Raw genomic sequence first — 17,852 nt, forward strand, 5'->3', positions numbered from 1 at the left:
CCATTGCAGAGAAAGCCACCGAATCGCTGACACTGGGTTCTGTCATACTGGCAGTAGGGTCCTTCAAACTGATCAGGGTTGTAGCACACACAGGTTCCACACTCCAGGCAATCCCCACGTCCAGAACAAGGTTCCGTCGAGTCTGGGCCAAAACACTGGCTGGTGTCAAGAGCTGAAGCGCTTGCTGAACAGTTACAGAATGTACTCAGCCTGAAATGAAGGACAAAACAAAGAGAACTTGGAAATGAACTGCACTGCAATTCCAGTAAAAATCGTTACAATTTAAGTACTTTAAGTGAAACTCACCAGCCGTCATAGCACTGACACTTCCCACACACAAGGTCTCCGTTGCCATGGCATCTGGGTGCGTTATGGATGGCAGTCTAGAGGACAAAGACACAATATATTGGGATTAAAGCCTCACGTTCTAAACCATATGAGTGTCGTTTAAGGGTTAAGTGTGTCTACCTTCTCACAGTCACACATCGGGCACAGAACGCTGGCTTTAACGTTCACGGCAGTGTTGAAGGTTGTAGGTTTGACTCTCATAGTGCCTTCTTTTTCATCGAGATCCATCTGACAGACCGGAGACTCGTCGATCAGTCTCTGGGCTTTGAGTCGCATCTTGAATTTGCCCTGCAGAATACAAATCAACAAAATGTAGTGTGGACCTTTAAAGGGTCTTGCCCAAACTCCCCAACTGTGTCTGTATGAGGTCTCTAAATACCAGGTGGCCCTTGGTTGTGGTTGCCTTTATCAATAATGAACTGTGCTCTAAATTAGGGTTTCCACAACTTTTTCCGCTCCAAGGGACTAAAATACATCATGTATTGGCATAACATTGACACACTCTATACTACTGACATGTACTATATGAACACTAATGATAAAGAATACAACAGGCTTGGATTTAACACAAAAAACGCAAATCAAAAATCCATTGAATTGCGTGCCTGCTTGATCAGTCAAACAGCTTACAGGCTTTTATTCTTCTGCAACCCAACCAAAACTGATAATTTTGACGGCCTTAATACACTGCCATATATTGCTTGTCTGTTTTTCTCGTCTCCCGCCTCCAAACAGGCAGTAAGAGAGTTTACTCTGTGCATTGGGTTCAGCGCTTTGGCACGGTTGGTCCATAGGACAACGGCATGATCAGAGTGAGCCCTTTTGTCAGTCATACAGTCTCTTTGTCTCGGTGGGTGGAGGCAGAGCCGCTAGCATATACACACACAGTGTAACGAGTGTAAAGTAGTAGAAATTAAATGAGTAGATTGTAATATATATTCATATTTGAAAATATTTTTTCATTGTACTTCGTAAAAGTAATGTTAAAATCTCATCTTGTCTCATTCTTGTAGACCGAATCTCGTGTGTTGTCTCGTCTCGTGACACCCCTGATATCTATATCATATTTTATTATAGAATACATGTTGTTATATATCCCGCAACCCTAAAGAGGAGAAGCGGTATAGAAAATGGATGGATGATTGTTATATACTGTATATCATCCAGGTGCATTTCAAGAAATTCGAATAGCGCACAAAAGATTTCATAGTGTCAGTTCAGACAACGAGACCGATTAAAGCCTCAGGAAGGTTTTGCAGTTCATTTGCGGAGTGCAAACCAGTAGTTTACAATCTTCAACTTTTTGACAACTTTTTAAATTTGACGAAATACGGAATGTGGGTTTTTTAATAGCTGTTAGAAGAAATTACAAAATGCCTTCTTGAAATATTTCACTGTGTGTATTGTAATTTATTGAGCTGCATCTATATATATTGCATCTTGTTGTATGTACTGTATCTATATTATATCAGTGATGGTTGATTGGTTGCTAGCTCAGCCACTTACAATAGCACCAGGCTTGAAATCAAAGTTTCCGTATTTTGCTACCGCTTCATCGGTAGACAAGAACTCAGCTTCAAAGGCTTTGGGTCTGTCCTCTGCACGAATGCTCATCTTGGAACGGATATTCTGAAAGAGTGCACACAGACGCCAGTGACTTGTTTTGTCCAAAGCAGACCGACACAAGTTCTCATGTCCGAAAAACTTAAAAAAAATAAAAGTTTTTACATCAAAGGCAATCTCCATGACTTGAAGGATGTTGGATGAGTCTTCTTGCAACAGGCCCACCTCAGCAATAGGGAAGTACTCTTGGAGTTTCTTAACAAGCAAGTGTACACAATAGATTATTGTCTGTGTAACACAACGCTTTGTTACTTACAGTAGGTTAGCCAACATAACCACCAACCTTGTAGTATGAGTAGGAATAGTTGGTGACGGCGAATACGGGAATGATGTTATTTTTGCCGAGCAGACGGACCAATGTGGGTATGGAGGGGTAATCTTGCTTGATATCCTCGGTGTATTTGCCTTTTTCATCCAGGTGGCACTGCTCATCGTTGCGTGGCAGGATGCCCGACAGCACGTTGGCGCCGTCAGCCTCGTAGTGGAAAGCGGACTCAGTGGAGAAAACCAGCAGATGTGTGCTCTGTTGTCTCCAACCAATCTTATCCTGAGGACAAGACATTTGTTAATAAATAATGGTGAACCATTGAGATTTACAAATACAGTACCTCACCAAATTGAGTAAAACCATCACATTTCTGCTAATATTTTATTACATATTTTCATGGAACAACACTGAAAAACTGACACTTCCAATTTAAAAAAGTCAGTGTACAGCTTTTATAATTAAAAATGTACTGTCCCCTTCATTTATTGAGTGTTTGTGGGGCATCCTCAAAAAGAAGGTGGAGGAACGCAAGGCCTCTAACATCCACCAGCTCCGTGGTGTCATCATGGAGGAATGGAAGAGGATTCCAGAAGCAACCTGTGATGTTCTAATGAACTCCATGCCCAGGAGAGTTAAGGCAGCACTGTACTGGAAAATGATGATATCCACACAAATGTGATATCCACACTAAACACTGTCTACAAGCTGTAGATATACAAGCTAAATAATTTTCCCTCACAAAATGTTAACTGTGTATGTATACTAGTACAAGTATAAACTGTATGTTTATACTGTTATACTTAAGCTTATTCAACCCCCATTGTAACCATTGTAAATTACTGTAATTTCAGGTGTATAAACTGCTACTTTTCCCTTAAGCTTTAAATTTATGGCAAAATTATAATCTTGTGACATCTCCTTAACTTCAGAACTACTACTAATCGTTTCAATACTGTGCTGCTCAGTGAGGAAATGGTAGCTCTTTCTTTGGCAGGGGCCAATCACACGCTATCAGTGCACTCACGAGGAGCTCGTCAACCCATTGGAAATCGCAGGAAGTCATTACTAAATATAACCGTCTGCCTCACGGAGTCATTTTACAAAGAGCGCTAAACTCATCACACAGCAACTTAACACACAAAAGGAACACCCAAGAAATATACAAACAAGTACCAATTTGAGTTTAAAATGAAAAAAAACTATTTTAACGTTTTCCCATAATGCATTGTGTCCCAGAAAACATTAATTGCCGCCTGCTGGGGTGCTGCAATGCCTCCCTCTGGGCTCTGGTCTCCTCTGGCTCCCTCTGGTGGACAGAGGCAGCATTGCAGTGCCATCCATCCATCCATCCATTTTCTCTGCCGATTGTCCTCCAATTAAATGCTTTGCTCAGATGCAATGCATTTATACATTTCGCAAATATAATTTACAATAGGGTGGAATAATTTTGAGGGCATTGTACAAATAGTAACAATAATAACAACATAGTTATCAATCTACAATGAGTATATGAAAAGGTGCTATCCCTCCTTGGCTCCAAATTACACTTTTTTCACTCCAAAAAGTAAGAGAACGCTACCACCGGCTAGCATATGTTACCAATAATGCTTTAAGAGAACAAATAAATGTATTACTATGGATAATGCATTAACGCTAGCGCCGCCATTTCAGTACCTGATCATGACAGACAGCACCTTTAAGTATTACATATCCATCAAATATGTGTTTTCTTGCTCAGGCATGTAGGAATCTGTATGGGTTTTCACTGTAACCATTCACCTTTAAATTGAATTGTTGTTCAATAAAAACAAAAAATAATATGCATCTGTCACATGTATGGCTGTTAAACTGAACATGATTAGCATTTGTTACGTAATTGCATTTTTGAAAATGTGCGGGTGTTCCTCCAAAGATGCTTCCATTGAACTGAATCTCAACTTATTGATTACATCATTATTCTACGTTAAAAACAAACGTACAGCTTGAAAGGTGATTTTAACTAAACTTTCTATTTGGATGCATCACAAATTTGATCCAGCATGTGTATATGGCGGCATGGTCACATGATAAATGTAATGTAAATGCTTTTATCTCGGTAAATTCTCAGATTCAGAAGTGGGAGATTTTGAGTCTGGTTAATGCATATTCTTACCCCACAGACTGCAGCCTGCAGGATGGCATCAAAGCCTCCTTCGGGAGCATCCAGGTTGCCAGAGATCCTTTCCTTCTGAAGCTCACTGGTAAAGAAGTCCAAGTCGCTGGTCAGCTTGATGACATTTTGAAAAGAGAATGGAGGGTCACTGTTGGGCCATGGTTCAGCAAGTCTGAAGGAAATACCAAGGAGGGACAAACATGACTAGATGTTTTTCAATGGATTCATGCACTAATGTTCCTTCAGGTGTTCATAACACAATCTTTTTCTTACTTAATGGGTCTCATGTCAGTTTGGGGCTCAATCACTTTGTCCACAAACTTTCCAAATCCGATGGTGTAGTCATCTGACAGCTTTGCCGCCAGCGTAGCTTTAAGACAAAAACAGCGTGTGTCAGTAGAACAGTGGCAGCCATCGTAACAAAGGGATCACTCACCCAGCTCCTGGCCCATCCTCTTCAAATTGTCCAGATCGTCTTCCATGGAATTGGAGAAGTCCATAAGAATGTACAGATCCAGAGGGCCTTTGGTTGGAGCGAACACCTCCACGTCCACCATCTTCTCCTCTCCAGGCAGAAAAGACATGGTCATCTCCTGCGGGGACACCTGCGACTGTTGCATTCGGACATTGATCTGTTCTTTCTGTGCAAGGATGAAGGAGAATGGAAGGAGAATGTTATGTTATTTTACCATTTCTGTGTGTAACAAACGACGGAATGCTTTGACGACAGATGAGAGGACTTACTTTTTCAATCGACATACTGCTTTGGGCGGTGATCACAGCAGCTGCGCTGCAGCCATGAGCCAGAATATTTTCATACATATCACAGCGAGGGCCATTAAAGGTCTAAAAACAAGAAGGACTCACCAGTAAGGAACAATCAACCACTGCTTTCAGGCTACCCTGATAGCTGTCATGTATGCATTTGTTAATTACCAATGGCCAGAAGCTGTTGAAGCTCATTATTGGACGTACTAAACTAAAGTTGCGACATTAACCCTTATCTTATTATTGTAGTGCAGGGGGTTTCAAAGTGTGACGCAGTGAGCCTCCTCTCGGTAAACTAAAAAACCTGATTTGCGGAGCACGTTTTTTGTGCCATTTTCTGCTGACGCCAAATTCTCTTTACTCTCTGACCGTGTAAAGTATTTTTTTTAAATTAAGCTCTAATGTAACTAAAGTTAGATAGCACATTTGAAAAAGATGCTTTTCTTTATTTTTCTCAAGCTGCTGCACCCTGAACCTCTCTCCCACCTCGCACTTTCAAAACCCCTGTTGTAGTGCATGGCAACGTTTGTACGAGAACCGCACACAACTCTTAACAGTAATGTTAGCGCTGATGCCCATGCCAGCTTGACAAAATAAGTGTCCGGGCTGGTCCTCTAATACAACAGCCCAGGAAAGTACATGATCTGCGGTCACTATGACGACAACCCCACTATTACAATCTAGTGCAGCATCGTTTTAGGGTTAAATTGTTACTTATTGATGCTTTAATACGTGCCAGTAGTAATTTTTCTACAAAAGTTACAAAACAATGGACGATAACAATATGTAAAAATACTGGGGCTGTTGAAAATAGCGTGTTAATGGCAGTAACTGATTTATTTCATTGACGTTATACTTTTTAGCATAATTAACTCATGCGCATCATGTCAAGCCACACCTCTCTGTTATAACGGCAGACTGAGGGACAACAGCGTTCTCACATAGTCACACATAGTCGCAATGCTCATTTATAACTTTATTCTGACCTGAACACATCAAAAGCGGTGCAATTCCAACACCATATATGTATCTCCAACTCACAAACATGTCTCCAGCCCGACACTTCCTCACTGACATTAGGCTACAGCGAGGGGCATTCACGGACACTCCGAATATAATAACGTCTTTACTATGCGTGTATGTGTGGTCTAAATAAACAGAAAGACAAAACAAAACACTAAGCGGATATTCTTATCACTCACTAACGTAAATGCCGAAGTACAATTGCTGCATCCTGCTCAGAAATCCCAGAAAATACATGTACACTCAAAACATGCGAATTCAACTTAAATCACGTAGTGTCTTTGAATGCAACCCATCATGGCTCTTGTGTTTCAAATATTCTGCTACTATTAAAGAGACTAGTGTTAGGTAAATGCAGTTTTTCAGGCATGTGTGGCATCTTTTAGCTTGATTTAAATGTTCAGTTCATTTGGAGCTGGTAATACGTACATAAACAATCCTGCCCTGTTATTTATTTTTCTGGTCATAAAAATACAGTCAAATTGGACATATTTTAGACATAACTGCAAATGGTGCTTAATCATCATTAATTAATTTGAAAACTTGATTAATTTAATTTTTAAAAATTTATCATTTGACAGCCCTAAAATTTTTTTACTAGCTTTACTTTAATTGTATGTCTTGCTATGTAAAGTACATAATTCCAGTCGTATTTTTGTATTCCAAACGACTTTGACAATAATAATAAGATGTTTTGTTATTTCCTAAAACAATTTCTAGTCCAATATGGTAGATTTTCCGACTTATTGGAAAAGGGCCTGCAAAGGTTCGGCTACCATCACCATGACTCAGACTAGTGATGAACAACAGGGGAAAAATTGGAACATTTTCAGAAACAGCAAAGAGTCGGCTCAAGACGAATTTCTTTTATGTTCCTGTTTTATGCTCTGACCTCATCAGGACAGTATGCACAGCCTTTCCCCGCCTGCAGGCATTCTGAGCAGGTTTTGGACCTGGAAGCGAAGCAGTAGTTCGCTGTGGGGGAAGAGAGATGAAAGTGAGAAGGAAACCCACGAAACATACACTTGATCACATTTTGAAAGTACTGTATTACTACATAATGATTAGCAAAACAATTGTTAGTGTGTACAGTGTTCCCTCGTTTATCACGGGGGATAGGCTCCCAAAATAGCCCGCAATTAGTGACATCCACGAAGTAGCTGACTTTATTTGTTTTCAATTATTATATATGTTTCATGGCTGTAAAACCTATCACCATACACTTTATACACTTTTCTCAGACAGGCATGAACATTTTCGCACATTTTAAACACTCTCAAAGTTCAAATTTTGTTTGAATTTAAATAATCAATCTACTAGGTTGGACACAATAAATTTTAAGTGACTCACGGGTGACCCTGCTTCGTCCTGGTGCCGTTCGGCTGTAGCGTTTTTGTATCCTTGTTAAAAGATATTTGTTTTTTTATTTTATTTAACCTTTATTGGACCAAATAAATCCCATTGCGATCAAGATTTCATTTACAATGGTGACCTGGCCAAGAGGTCAACAGCACATGACATAATAGATACAGAAATAAAAAATCAAGAACCTTTAAGAAAATAAATTACAGCCACATAATTAAAAACACAAGCATTGCTCATAGGTTTCTTGCTGCCTAGAGTGTAAATAGAACAAAAAGCTTTGACTGGGAGCAGTTCTGACATTTTTAGTTCAGCTTCTACAGTATAGTGTTCCATATGGTGAAGGCAGCATAAGGCTCTTTTCCCCAACTCAGTTCTGGGCACAATTAGATGATGAATTGTGACATCAAGACCGTAAGGTGTATGTGCTCCTTGATTTCTGCAGCAGAGAGCATAGGTAGGGTGGAAGTAATCCAAGAAGAGACTTGTAAATCAACATCATCCGATGAGTATACCTCCACGAGTTCAAGGAGAGCCACTCTACTTTGGCATAGAGCTCACAGTGGTGAGTGAGGCGACCACAACTAGTAACAAAGCGTAGTGCACAATGATAAACAGTATCCAATGCCCGAAGACATTTTAACGAGGCGCTCATGTACAAAACATCACAGGATTTATTCCTATTATAAAATCCAAGTTTCACCCTCAATTTGCGGACCAGACTGGCAATGTGAACCTGGAAGGACAGCTCTTGGTCAAGCAGAAAGCCAAGATACCTGTAATTAGTGACCATCTCTATAGGTTTGCCATTTCGAGTGGTAATGGTCTTGACAGGCTCTGTACTTTCAAGTTTATGAGAGAATAACATGAGTTTCGTATTCTCTGCATTTAAAAACTTTTTCAAAGATTGTAAACGAGGCTGAATTGTATTAAAAGCCATCTGTAAAAATTCTAAAGCCTGGGCAAGTGAGGAAGCAGCGATAAATGACAATGTCATCGGCATGAAGGTGATACAAGGCATTTGATAAATTGTTATACAAGTTATTGATATAAATAGTAAATAAAACTGGTCCCAAGACTGAACCTTGAGGTACTCCTTTAGGCGTGTTCAGAAAACATGAAGAGGAACCAGCCAGCTGGATACACTGTGTTCTGTTGCTCCTGCCGCCGTCCTCTTCCTCGTCCCACTCCTTCGACCAAAGATTCATTTAGCCTGTTATCTTCTTCTTCTTCTTCCATTGTTTACTGGCGGTTAGCAAGCAGTTCACGCAGTTAGCTAGCCACGGCACGAAGGAGATTGATTGACAATGGTCTACAGGCAATCAGAACGCAGAACCCAATGGGCGGGTTATTCCATAGCAAATAAGGACTGTTGTGGCTGGATATTTAGCCGGCTACTGTCTACTGTGGGTTCCTAATATGCTCGTACAAGCACGTAAACACACTGAGAAAGTGGAGCTGCACACGTCTTCAACATGAGTATACAACACCCTCTACTGGTAGCAGTAGTAAATACAATAACAGACGCAACAGAACACCAATGGAGCGCTCTAGTACGCCACAAGGACGCAGAACACAATGTGCGTTTAAACGGAAAAACTGCAAAATTGCACTTAAAAAAATCCGCCAAACGGCAACAACGGGGAGCTCAATAAACGATAAATGGGAAAGTTGCTTCAAGAAGGGCATGTTGTTGTTGCATGGATTCATTCATTTTCTACTGCTAATCCTGCTCCTGGACCTTAACCCTTAACAACTTAAAAAACATTCACTCTCACATTCCCGTTTATGGACAGTCCCCAGTAATCATGCATTTCTCTGGACTGCGGGAGGAAAAAAAACATGATTCATTGATTCATGGTTTTTCAAAAATGTATTAATTAACAAGTCATGCTGTTTTGTGGTTGGATGGGGCCTATTATTAGTAAAAGAAAAAAGTATATTTAAGAAACTATTACATTGTTTTTTTGGTTAAATTAAGCATTTTCAAGCATAAAATGGCTAAATGAACTACAATACAAATACAAGGTATTCAGAAGACGCATTCAGAAGACGCATTCAAAGTAATGATATGTAGTATTGTGCGCTATTCACTAGGTGTCAGTAGTGTCACTGTAATGTTCAGTGAGACACACAACAGGCTTTTATTGCAGGTTTGAATGATCTCACAACAGGCACACTAATCACTAACACGGGATACACTTCCTGTCTGGCCCCCGCTCAGCTCCCCTAGCACCGGAACAACACACACGAGCGCAAGACTTATGTATGCCTTAAATCAGGGGTGCCTATTACGTAGATTGCGAGCTATTGATAGATCGCCATGGTAGTTTGGGCCGATCGCGTCAACGTCACTTTGTAGATGTCATATCGCATCAGTTAGCAGACGTTATGCTCCCCTTCTGATTCGCTCTTGCTCCCCTGCGGCGTTTCAAGCTACAAACGGAGATGCAACTTTTATTTTTATTATTCTGATTACGGATAAACTAAGCGGTAAGATGCTTATATCTATAAAAAAAGATCTCTGTTCACTTGTAGCGGCTAGTTATGTCGAAAAAAAATGTATTGTTTAATGGCTTTGCTTCGAGTCATGAACTCTATTACAGAAATCAGTGTTTTCTACACATCCGCTTCTTAAACTATTATTTTGTTCTGAAATAAAAAATGTGACCATAGCTGAAACCTTTTCAATATGTTGCCTTGACTTCGGCTGCATTGTCTTTTGCATAATCATTTAAAATTCTTGTATATCAGTAATGTTTGATAGCAAATGCTAACTGGATGTAATACATGAACTGTGTCTCCACGTTACGTTTTTACGTACTATTTTGACTGACATATTACCAGTACTCAGGTTATGTACACAACTATTGTGGAATTATGTGTGATTATCTTCATTGCCATGTCGAATATAATAATGATATCAACTACTTTGACTACCTGCAAACTTTTAAAATGTGAATGTGAAATACTAATCATTAATATTTAAGAGTATTTCAAAGTTTACCGGTTAGATTTTATATATGTTATATGTTTTCTAGAAAAAGCGCCCCTTCCTTCAATGGTTTATGTACCCTGATTATGTCTACTATATTGGGTAATACTTAATAATAAGCGTAAAGGTGACTATAGAAGTGTTAGTTCCTGTCTAGAGGGCTCTAATAATGTTAAAAATCGTATTTAGAAGGCCATAAACAGGTTTTCTATTAACTACAAAAATATTCAATTTCTAAATAAGGAATCCTACGTCACGGAAATTCATTTGTCACTGTCGAGGTTTACTAAACAGGGGTTTACTCTACGTGGTTACTATAGCATTGCCAAAACAGCAAATATTGGGATACATATGCTACACCATGAAAATGTTAGCTAAATTATTATTTTAAAAAAATATCTGGATGAATAAATATACTGTACATTAGATCAGTGCTTCCCAACTTTAAGTGAGCCAAGGAACATATTTTACAAAATCTTACCACACCACCACAACAATGTTGTTTGAATGGCTTATGTACTGTACCTCCTAGTATTGAGTGCCTGTCACTCTACTGCATGTCGTGGGCATTGATAGATACGATACATTATTTGTACAAAATAAGTACAAATGTGCAGACCAACTGAGTGAAATTGGATATCATAGTGTGCTGCGGAACAGTGGCTAGGAACCAAGTACCTTCAGTACAAGAGCAGGTCAACAGGATGAGCAGAAGCCAAAGGCCCACTGAGAGATGTAACGTCCATCTCCCCATCTCCCTCCTGCAACTGAAACACACAAAAAATACATACACAATGGGGTGTCATTTTTTTCACATGACGGTAAAAATGGCGGTAATAATGTTTGTGGTGCCCCCTACAGGTTGTGCTCATAATCCTTTGAAACACATGGCAACACACATGTAATACAGATCATCTCAAAGTTTTGTAATCCTTAGACTAAGCAGTTAATGTGCCCCTGCAAAGATGTTTTGCTGGGATGGCTCCTATGTTTTTCAACCAAGATTGCTCAAATTTTACAGACAGGTGCTTGTCAGTCCCCTAAAGGTGTGCACCAAATATGGTGGTGAGTCTTGAAATTTCTAGTCGATCCGATGTAGTAGGGGTGCAACTTTGCCAGATTTTCACCCTTTTGTGTACACTGGTTCTGGAGTAGAAGAGCTACACCATTCGTGAGACTGTACATGAACAACAAGGCTCAAAAGTCCTGTAAAAAGGAGAGTGCAAAACTGAGAGGGGTATAATTTGAACCACCTGCACCTTCTCTTGAGTCAAGGTCAAGTGAAAGTAAATACAAGATATGCTGACTGACAATTCCGCAGGCTGTCATTAGTATGTAATATGTCTATAAACGTATATCATTTTATTATATTTTCATTCTAATAGTAGCAAGCCCAGGCAGAATTTTGGTGGCCAGCATTGGAGATTTCCAACTGCACACAACATAACACAGGGAAACAACAAAAGTACCATCAATAGTTTGGGGAAGTAACTGCTTTTTACAGAATAGTTCACCGACTTGTATCCTCATCCCTCTCAGACACTGGTTCTCCAACGGGAGTACTTGGTACCCCTGGTGGTAGCCTACTTGAAGGCACTCCAGGGGGTGCTTGAGATTTAAAGAACACGTATATAAAGTTGGAAGTTGAAGTATTTGATCCCCTACTGATTTAGCAAGTTTACCCCCTTACAAAGATATGAACAGTATATAACTTTTATGATAGCTTTATAGTAATTGAGACAAACAGAATGTAAAATCAATTTTTAAAACCCAGAAAAACTATAAACTTCATACAACAATTTGTATTTGCATCTAACACATTTTTATTCTAATCTCAAAAGGGGGCACCTTAACCTGATAATTATTTTATGTGCACAAAGCATTTTTAGTAATTGCGCTCATTATTTCTGTATTTTCAATTTAAGTTATTTTATCCATATTTGTATTTATATTTACTTATATTATGCATTTTCTATATACAGTATATATATATATACATACATACTGTACATATACATATACACACACACACACACATATACAGTATATATATATATATACACACATACAGTACACACACATATATATACATATACAGACACACATATACAATATATATACACTGTATATACACACACACACACACACACACACACACACACACACACACACACACACAAACACACATATATACACATATATATATTTATATATATATACACATACATATACACACACACATATATACACACACCTTTACCTGTTTATTAAACACCGTGATTTTTATTTTATTTTATTTTTTTATCATTTTTGCATCTAAAAATGTTCATCAATCTTGAACAGTATCACGATCCTATTGACATAATATCAATGATTTTGGTCACACAAGTCATTATATGAAATGTTCCTAATCATAATGTCACATCTCTAGGTCAGGATGCAAATCAGAATAAAACAGTTATTCATATTGTTTATTAAATAGTATCCTGTAATGACTTTTTATCCTTCATTTGGAGAATATGTCGCGGGCCATTAAAAAACGAGCTGCGGACTACAAATATCCCCCGAGCCGCACTTTGGACAACCATGCTCCAGGGTTTTGCTTGTCATCCTGTCATGCAGGCATATCAGTAATGACATGTTTCATGCAGTTTTCTGTTGGTGTGATCAAAGCAGCTGAGCACAGGAAGACAAACACGTGGTGGGTGTGTGGAAATATCCCATCATGCTTTGCCAGGTCGTAACATTGTAAACACTGATTAAATACATGCTGCAATCATGCTCGAAGAAGTGAGAGTGAACAAAGGGTGCAGTGTGGCCTGAAATGTCTCCACAGTCTTCCACAGTACGTGGGCAGATCACACACTCACTGTGCCATAAACGACAAAACACAATAATCAAATAAAATGGAGGCTATTTTGTCCGCTGATGATTCACAATACAGAGAAAGAATTTCTCCTGGGGGTGAAAGAACGACTTGTTGAAGTTGAAAAACACATGGGAAAGACACCTTAACACCGCCTTGTGAATATGAACTCACTATCGCTACAGGTGTGTGTGTTCCATAAATCAGTGACCAAGATAGGTCTGGGCAGACAGACCATCTCCATTCCTACAAAACATTCCCATCAATCACAGAGATGTGCTGAAAAAGCAAGCATTTGTGAGATACAGTTGAAATAAGAAGCCTTTTAATCAATTCTATGCTGCATTTAAACAAGCCCACGAGGTTATCGCAGCGCACAGGGAAGGGTCTGACCCCGAGTTTTGCTGTTTTGACAGCCAGCCAAATAACTCGACAACACCTGAAACGAAAACATCCAGCCAGAAGCGGCTGCTGCATGGCCTCTGGTCAAAACCCAAAGCACGTTGACAATGCAGGTCTTTGGGGTTTACAATATAAACAATCCTTGCATCTCTGTTTAGTATGATCCGGCTTCCTTTTTCTCCTGTGTTTAACAGAATATACTAACCGTTGTACTTTTTCAAGCATACTCTCCGAGGGTACTACTTTTACAACTACTCTTGCTCTGGAAAAAGTACCTTAGCTCTACGGGGAAAATTAGCTACAGATTGTACCTTGAGGGAAACACATTGACTCCTCCTGTACTCCTGTTTCTGACAGTAAAGCAACTTAATCTCTCTTTGTATGATCTCTTGATGAGAAATGCTCAGAAATATTCAGTGTTCAAAAAGGTAAAAGGCTCATATTTCCCCAGCATATCAGTGATTACTACATTAGTTACACAACAAACACTTAACCACCAGTCACCTTGCCCAGTGTTCACATACATTTATATAAAAGATCTCAAAGCAAACCAACCTGTTCCTGCTCCCTCACCAGTCCAAGTTCTGAAGTCCAACAATAATTAAGAAAAATGACCTAAATCCTTTTAGGCATGTGTGACCTTGGAGTTTGGTGAAGATGTTTTTTTTTTTTTTATCTGAAGTCCTCCACAAATCCTGGTGTAAAAAAAAAACAACCACCAAAAAACAATGTTTCTCTTGCGTTGTTTTGCGTCTTCGGTCTTGCACAGTCTGTCCCGGTCAAATATTGACTGAAATGCCCATAAACTGAGAGAAGCAAGTGTGTGATATAGAGGAACAACAAGCAGAGAGACTGAGAGCCACTGACTGAATGTGACTTGAGCCCACACACCCTTACAAACACACACTCCAACCAGGTGAGAGGTTTCCTCCCTTCCTGGACCTCTATCTCTACCACACCCTTCTAGGAGGTAAAAGCTCCACACCTCTGTCACATTCCAACAGCCGTTACCTGTGTGGGCTTGAGCGTGGGGGCGCCAGCCAGGCCCCTCCTTTGATGGCCTCATCCCAAACGCTTGGGTGTGGCACACAGAGCAGAATACTGCCTGCTGGCCACAGGAAACACTGTGATTGTTGCGTTCACGCACCCTGATGGTCATTTACCTTTGGTGAAACACCTTAAGGCCCTGTCACACCTTGACGATTTAGCCAGCGCATGCCCGACGTGATCATTTTGATGGCATACGTTAAAATGTGGACATCAATTTTGGGTGTATACATAGCGTATTCATAACGAGGTCGACGTATACATGACGTATTAGTAACTTATATAGAACATTTCTATAACTTATAGACAACTTATACCAACGAATGCGTAGCGTGTTGCCGGCGTTCACAACTTATGCCCAACGCCAATCTAACTTATGCAAACCGCGCGGCAGCGCATGGCCGACGATGACGTGCCGTAGCCTATAAAAAGGCTGCCACTTGATGACGCAAATCATAACCTCACTACAGTAGACGTCGCAGTGTCAACATCACCATCATGCCGAAGAAAATTTCGAAGACCGCTGCCAAGAAGTTTTGTCTCAAGATATGTTGACGTATTACGACTCGTGCGTAACTTACAAATAACGTGTGTGAACGGGCGTCAACGATCGCATAACTTATTGCCCGCGTATGCGGGACGTATGAATCATACGTTGACATACGTGGAAAAGTTTTGTGCATGCACAAAATTTTTGGACGACTTGGACGTACTAGGACATATGCCGGCGTGCTTCAGCGTGCTCTTAACTTACACAAAACTTACCCATAACTTATTCGACGTACGCCAGCGTATTGGCCAAATTTTTCATACGTTGGCGTACGCTGGCTAAATCGTCAAGGTGTGACAGGGCCTTTACACGGCCACAGATTTTGAGCTGCAACACTTTCTCTGTGAAGCAAACACATCATTTTTCATCCATGCAACAGTGCCAAAATGCACATATTTGTTCCTCTGTTTGTTTTTTCTTTCCCCCCATTGTGTGTCTGAACAGAATCTCATGCTCAGTTGATCAAATTCAATCCAGACAAATGAAACAGAAAACAATTTGAGGAGGAATTGGTCAAAATACGACCTCGGGTTTCTGCCCCAAAAGGGCTGGTCCAAACCAAAATGTCCGACTTCCTGTTCATCTGCAAACATGGATTCTTGAAATCACACAAAACTTTTGCGTCTAAACTGCCGTCACGCATGATGTCGCGCAAGAGTTCAGCACACAACCAGAGACATCAGTTCAGCAAGCATGACAGGATTAATCGGACATACCGATATTGTCCAGCGCTTAATTTTCAGTATTGTTTTGAACAGATACCGACATAGGCAGCAGCCCCTCAAACTAACTCCAGGTCACATTAAGACCAGGGCTGTCAAAAATAACACATGAACAGCGGTAACTAATTTATTTGATTAATTAGATACATTTTTAGTGTGTAATTAACGCATGTGCACCAGACAGAAGCTCAGTGGAGCGTCCCCACACGGTCAGACGCTCTTTTATGACCTCATTCTGACCTGAACACATCGCCAGCAGTCCAATTCCAACACCACATACTGTAAGTATCTCCAACTCACTCACACTCTAGTCCAGGGGCGTCCAAACTTTTTCCACTGAGGGCCACATTCTGAAAAATGAGGACGCAAGGGCCACTTTGATATTTTGTAAACCAACACAGAGATATGCTAAGAAGCATTTCAGCCTTTTTAATACAGGTGAAAAGCTACTAAAAATGATTTTTTTTCCCATAATAATGATTCGTTTCTGACTTTTTTTCTTAATATTTTGACTTTATTCCTGTAAAATTACATCTGTTTTTTTAAATTTCTGTTTTTTTTAATTCCCCAACTATTAAATTTCAGCTTCCATCTACGTTTTTTCCATAGTAGCACGAGTTTATTCTTGTAAAATTGCGACTTTTGTGCTTCATTCGATTATGACTTTTTTTTCTTAATATTTTGACTTTATTCCCATAAAATTACAGTTGGTTTTTTTACCCATTTCTGCTGGGTTTTTTTTTTTTTTTTACATTTTCCAACTATTTCAGTTCAGCTTTCCTCTTGTAAATGTTCTTCTCGTAATTATAACTTTACATCTTTAAAAAAAGATATTTTTCTTTATTTCAACATTGTTACGAAAAAGGATATTTTTTTTTTTATTATGACTAATATTTTGACTTTATTCCTATTAAATTACAGCTGTTTTTTTTCCATTTCTGCTGATTTTTTAAATATTGTGTTTCATTTCAGATTTCCTCTTGTAAATTTTCTTCTCGTAATTATAACTCTATATCTTTTTAAACAATAATGTATTTTTTCTTTATTTCAACATTGTTACTAAAATGATATTTTTCCTCATTTTACAAGTTTTTTCTCATAAAACTGCAACTTTTTTCTCATTAGGAAACAATTTTTTTCTCTTAAAATTTTGACTTTACTCTGGTAAAATTTCTGCTGGTTTCCATCTCTGCTGTTGATTTGTTTTTTTTTCCCTCCAAATATCTCAACTTTCTTCTCCTAATATTTTGACTTTATTCCCATGTTATGAATTTTCCCCCAAGTTAAGTTTCCAAAAATTACAACTCTATTCATTGTTTTTTATTTAAAACAAACAAAAAAAATTGTTTTTTTCTTTAATATTTCAACTAAAATGACATTTCTTGACATGCTCATACTATGACTTTATTCTTGTGAAATGGCTTTTTCCTTTGCTAGATTACAAGTTTTCTCTTAAATTAATACTTTGACTTTCCCATTTTTGCTGCTTTTTTTTGTGTAGTTTACTTGTTAAAATGACATTTTTAGACTGTGCTGCGGGCCGATAAAATCACAGGCGCGGGCCGCACTTTGGACACCACTGTTCTAGTCCTTTCAACCTGGGAACGACACTTCCCCATTCTGATTACAAGAGCGCAAGATGCATTCAGGGACTCTCGGCATCATAATGCGCGTGGGTAAATAAAAGGGAAGATAAAAAAAAAAAACAAACAAACACGAAGTGGAT

General features: G+C 39.2%; 1 protein-coding gene across 2 annotated transcripts in view; it reads right to left on the minus strand.

Annotated features, from left to right (window-relative positions):
- Nucleotides 1-14,904, minus strand: part of itgb4 (integrin, beta 4) — a 33,366-nt gene extending 18,462 nt beyond the window's left edge. The window contains exons 1-13 of one of the 2 annotated variants that reach the window (XM_054767265.1): nt 14,363-14,904; nt 11,218-11,306; nt 7,075-7,157; nt 5,136-5,237; nt 4,828-5,032; nt 4,665-4,761; nt 4,392-4,563; nt 2,255-2,518; nt 2,077-2,166; nt 1,855-1,977; nt 469-636; nt 307-383; nt 2-210 (exon numbers count right to left, since the gene is read on the minus strand). In XM_054767265.1, coding sequence (XP_054623240.1) covers nt 2-210; nt 307-383; nt 469-636; nt 1,855-1,977; nt 2,077-2,166; nt 2,255-2,518; nt 4,392-4,563; nt 4,665-4,761; nt 4,828-5,032; nt 5,136-5,237; nt 7,075-7,157; nt 11,218-11,293 — 1,666 coding nt within the window. In that variant the 5' untranslated portion in view covers nt 11,294-11,306; nt 14,363-14,904. The remainder of the gene's footprint in view (nt 1; nt 211-306; nt 384-468; nt 637-1,854; nt 1,978-2,076; nt 2,167-2,254; nt 2,519-4,391; nt 4,564-4,664; nt 4,762-4,827; nt 5,033-5,135; nt 5,238-7,074; nt 7,158-11,217; nt 11,307-14,362) is intronic. The other variant, XM_054767264.1, reaches the window with a different exon arrangement.
- Between the last annotated feature and the right edge of the window lie 2,948 nt (nt 14,905-17,852).

This window comes from Dunckerocampus dactyliophorus, chromosome 2 (genome assembly GCF_027744805.1).
Source record: "Dunckerocampus dactyliophorus isolate RoL2022-P2 chromosome 2, RoL_Ddac_1.1, whole genome shotgun sequence".
Lineage (NCBI taxonomy): Eukaryota > Metazoa > Chordata > Actinopteri > Syngnathiformes > Syngnathidae > Dunckerocampus > Dunckerocampus dactyliophorus.